At 35.3% G+C, this 5,029-nt stretch overlaps 1 protein-coding gene and 1 long non-coding RNA gene across 2 annotated transcripts; both read right to left on the reverse strand.

Moving 5' to 3' along the window:
- Nucleotides 1-1,230: 1,230 nt before the first annotated feature.
- On the reverse strand, nt 1,231-1,991 carry LOC131046772 (uncharacterized). The gene is made up of 2 exons (XM_057980565.1): nt 1,885-1,991; nt 1,231-1,531 (listed from the first exon to the last, which is right to left on the reverse strand). The coding sequence occupies exons 1-2, from the start codon at nt 1,989-1,991 to the stop codon at nt 1,231-1,233; spliced, it is 408 nt and encodes a 135-aa protein (XP_057836548.1).
- Nucleotides 1,992-2,026: 35 nt separating this feature from the next.
- Nucleotides 2,027-3,383, reverse strand: LOC131046634 (uncharacterized). Its single transcript, XR_009106050.2, has 2 exons — nt 3,039-3,383; nt 2,027-2,241 (listed from the first exon to the last, which is right to left on the reverse strand). It is a non-coding gene; the product is annotated as an uncharacterized LOC131046634 (long non-coding RNA).
- Nucleotides 3,384-5,029: the final 1,646 nt, after the last annotated feature.

Below are 5,029 nucleotides of genomic sequence, written 5' to 3' on the forward strand. Positions count from 1 at the left end.
AAATTATGAAATCAAGATTATCCAAATGTTGAAATCTAAAGAAAAGAGAAAAAAAAATAGGCAAAAAAATTGAATCTTGAAATATGGCCCTGAGAAAATTTGTATATCGTATTCAATTCTATGTACGGTCATATGATCCATACATTGTATAACCTTGTATATCCTTGTAAAGGCCCTTTAATTAGGAAATTGTAGCCTTATGTATATGATATTTGGTATTCTTTATTTTTTTGTCAATGGGTTTAATCATTTTGCTAGTGATTTTTTGGTCTTCCTATGATGATTTTTGGTTTTGTAGCATGACTATTATCCTTAAAATTTGTTTTATTTCACCACCAACTATTATTTTTGGTTGTCGATAACTCTTGTGATCACAATCCCCATTAGGGTAATGATGCTCTTTATACCACCCACCTATTTATTTCCTCAATTAGTGATGGGCTTTCTAGAGCTTCCAATGAAACATGCGTATACCTCCTTAGTGGTGACCTCCTCCCCTACCCAACAACTTTCCTTCCATCGAAACATACTTAAAAACTATTTATTAAGGTTTAATATATTTTTGGGGTTATCTAATAAAATTTTATTAATAATTGATAGTTATTGTCTAAATTTAGGTTGTTTTGAAACTATGGGTTATTTTATGGCAACCATGGTGGTTTTTATGCCTTTCCTAAACTAAGATGTGGTTTTCTATTTTCCTCTCATGGTTTTTTGGTTTCACAATCTATTTGGATAGCAACTAGAGTGGTTTCCTAGTGAATCAATTATTGTAAATCATAATGATTTTTTTCGAATTTAAATACATACATATGTATAAAAACTTTAAGATCGGATCATAAAATAAAAGAATTTTCTACTAAAACGAAATGGATTAAACGGAAGGCTGGCGGCCATTGCCTTGGTAATTTACATATAACCATAGAAGAGCTAGAATAATAAGAAAATAACAGTAAGGTGAGTTGCACAGAATTGAACAAATCTGGGAAACTGATTTCAACCTGTTCTGTGTTTGCTTCCAAAGTGATTTTCCTGTAAAAACTCAATACAAGTGAAGAATAATAAATGGTTTAGACTGGAATCAGTCTCGTTAAAGAATGGAAATTCATGGTACAGAATGGAGAAGCATAAATTCATTTGAGATTTACATCTTAGAATTCAGGTGTAAGAATCCCCAAGAGTGGGTTTCGATGTCTAATTTTGTAAAGGCATGTCATTTAATTCCATAAATCAGGCAAAGGAGGCCTCACCAGAGAGAATTTCAGTGGATTTGAAAGCATTAGCAACTTCTAATACTCGCATTCGGAGCTTAAGACTATCAATCCCCTGCTCCATATTGTTCACTCTTTCTCTTAAGCTTGTTCCCTCTTCTTCCAGATAAGCAATCTGGTCATCCTGCTCATTAATACGGGTCTCAAGGATCCGAGGGCGAATTTCATACTTAGACGGGTAAATCATTTCAAAGCGGCTCAAATCCTCATCCAATCTTCGCACAACCTTTTCGTCGCTGATTTCTCTACATCTATCAAGCCTGGTTTCAAAATTACCAGTATTTGCTGACTTTTATGGCGAATTCTCCAGAAAGCCTTCATGGAACCATAGCCGTCTACGCCGCACTGCTCGGCATCTTGCTTAATAAATCCCCCTGAGGCAGAGCAATTTGAGATTGTACCACACTTATTGAATTTTATTATGTCAGATGATGTATTGCGAGGGGCACAAACAGAGCTTCCTTCTAACGAAATGGTCTTATTATTTTCGAATAAATTACGCCATTTCTTGTTTTCAGTTCTGAAATAACCTTGGCTCTGCTTATATTTGTTGGTGGTTAATTCCAACTTCAAATAACTATTAGTTCACTACCGCAGATTGTGGATCACTCACCGATCTCTGTTAGGTTTAGATCCATTCTTTCTGTCTGAATTGAGGCTTTTAATTTCAGTCTTCTCTTGTCTTCGCCGTAATGTAAGATCAATTTTTGTATAAATCATGCTTTAGCTACTGTAAAGTACAATGAATTAATATAAGAATTTCAATTTATTCAGATTTCTTTATGCTCTGTTTTTGTTCAATTTTCATTCAGCAAGTTTCAAAATTCTACAATATTGAGGTTTGTATGAAGCAAAATTCTTGTTAGAGTTCCATTTCCCGCAATTTTGCTTCATATTTTTAGATTTTCTGCTCGCCACCTTCCAGCTTTTCTGATCCCTGAACTTCTTCTGTTGGAGCTTCATCGCAACCCTATTTCACATCAAATTGTTTAACCGAATAATAACGTCAGCTATTAGACCTGAAATTTTAGCAAATAGGTCTGCAATAAGTCACAAAATATGTGCTCAATAACAATATTCTTCGAAAAAAGATGTTTTTGACAAAAACAAAAATAAATAGACAATCTTGCGGTCTAAAAAACCCTAGAATCTGGGATTAAGTCATCATGCCCTGCAACATCGAAAATTGACCTACACAGAGTGAAATGAAAGTTATGCAGGAAATTTCACTAACAATCTGAGAGTTTCGATCCTGCCGCTCAAATTTCTTAGGGCCTAAAAGTCAACAGACAAATAAGCGGAAAATCGTTGCCCGAATCGCCGTTTACTGACCTGAAAATTCAGTTTGGGAGGCCTAATCTTCATTCTTGGAAAAAAATTCTCTACATCCACGGCTTTAAATATCAAAAATCTTAAATATCTCAAGGCAATGATTTTTGTCAGCTGCCTTATGAAACAAGTACCTAAACTATAGGAATAGACCTGCTATTATTTTGATTTCTTACGGCAAGCAATACAAGGAATTCAACTCAAACACCTAAACCACACAAAAAACCTGCTATTATTTTAATTTCACAAGGCAACTAAAACAGGGAATTCAACGCTGATAAAACCGTTTTCTGTAATCTCTAAAAGAGTGAATAAATCAGCTGTAGAGAGCGTAGAAAAGATAAATTAACTACAAATACAGTAAAAGGAGGAGTGAAAATCACTACGTAAGACTTTAAAAGCGTTGCAAAAACACTGGGACCGTCAGAATATATTTACCAGTTGTAGCTGTGAAAAGCATAGCGGGCAGGAATCTCCAACTTGTGATGCAGAAGGCAGATTCTTATTCGAGAGTCTAGAAGCACAGAATTTTGCAGAGCTTCCTGGAACGATGTAAAAATGGTAATTTTTGGTTTTGGAGGGTTTCATTTAATTATGTGAGATTGAGGAACAGGAATGAGGAATTTGGATGAACAGAAAAGGAGGGGAAAGGAGAGGACAAGAAGAAAGGGTAAAGAGGTGAGATGATACGAGTGAAGATCATTCGCTGAGGTGACGTGATAGCCCACCTCTGTGCGTTGCCTGCAACCTGCCATTGCCCCACCTTTCGTTTTCCATCACTCGCCATTTTGTTTTTTTTAGTAATTTTGTAAGGTATCACACGAGGGTTCTCAAAAAATAGAATAATAATTTTTAAGTTAGAAATAGCCCTACACGGTAGCACGGTTGGCTTGGTCAGGGTGCTCCTTCATCTTCTCGGGTTCAACTCATGTTGAAAGACGTCTATCGGATTTGCTTGGTGACAGGGCTATCAGATGAAACAAATAGCACAAGATTGAAATACAACAACAAATCATGTAGTAGAGTCAATACCACTAAATAGCATCTAAAATGTATTAGGCAAACAAGGAAACTACCTAGAAAAGACTTACCCTCTCAAGATGGCATAAATTCAAAGTGCTCTAGCAAATTTAGTATATGAACATTGTCCCTTCCCATGAACTCATTTTTGCATATTTCTTTTTTGGTGAAAGGAGTTAAACACAAATCAAAAGAGGGCAAGGGGCAAGAGGCTTAAAAATCCCAAGCATTCAACAATCTTCTTATACAATAATAGCTCATTTCCTTCTCCAAAGGAGGAAGCTTGTATCCTAAAGATTAATGACCAACTCCATCTAGAGGAGCTAAAATTGAAGAAAGGTTCAAACCTCCTTGACACCACTCCTCCCAATCATCTCAACATTTGGCTAAGGTTGAGAAAGTGCCACCTAGACCACCTCCCTCCAAATATATTGTGTCCTTTGATTATGCATGCACTCTTTTGCAACATGCCTCAATTTGATGAATTACATGCACACCATAAAGGATTCTTCATAGGAAAACTATTGTACTAATTTTCTAAATGTGAAGAATAAAGTGATTGAAGAGGGAAATTTCTTTCCATTGTGCATGTTACACAAAGTATATCATACAATAAGTGTTGCCTTTATTTGATCATTGAATCAATAAAAATAGGTTGCCTTGTTGAGCTAGCAATACTCAACCAAGCACTTCCTCATTCCAGTATTTCAAAGGTGTTCTTAGAAGTCTAACCCAAACCATGACCTACTTGATTAAATATTTCCTTAAGTCAAAGCGCAAAAAACCATTGTTTAATACAATAGTTAACATGATTGAGGAAACAAAGAAGAAATCTTAAGGAAAGGCTAGATGAATACAAGCATGATCCTCTATAATAAAGAAGGAAACAAAAAAAAGAAACCTTAAGGAAAGGTTGAGATGAACTTTGGTCTTAAAACTTCCATTTTTGTAACTCAAGTTGTGGAAACATCAATATTGCATATTGTACCATAAAATTTGTTATTAAGGAGTTACTCAATCTAGTAGAGACATTATCAATTTCTCTATCAAGAATATTGAGGAACAAGGTATGTGCACCAAGTTGTGGTACCAAAAGAGGGTCTTAAGATGCCACTTTTTTTTTCTGAAATCAGCAAAGTTTGAACTTCAACGACAAATTGAAGTTAGTTACACTCCAAATTTGAAGATGCAACAAGAACAAGAGTCAGAGTGCTTCGAGTCTACTTTCTAAACTACTAATTTTTTTTTTTAAATGGTGGAGATTAAGGGCTTCAAAAAGGGGGGCCACAAAAAGTGGTCCCGTTTTTATGCAAAAAACATAACATAGCGTCTGTTGTGGCCGCCCTAAAATGTTAACTTTTTTTTTGAATTTTTAAAATCACTTCAGTGAGAAATTAGCTAACACCTTG

The sequence above is a fragment of the Cryptomeria japonica genome, chromosome 10 (genome assembly GCF_030272615.1).
Source record: "Cryptomeria japonica chromosome 10, Sugi_1.0, whole genome shotgun sequence".
NCBI lineage: Eukaryota > Viridiplantae > Streptophyta > Pinopsida > Cupressales > Cupressaceae > Cryptomeria > Cryptomeria japonica.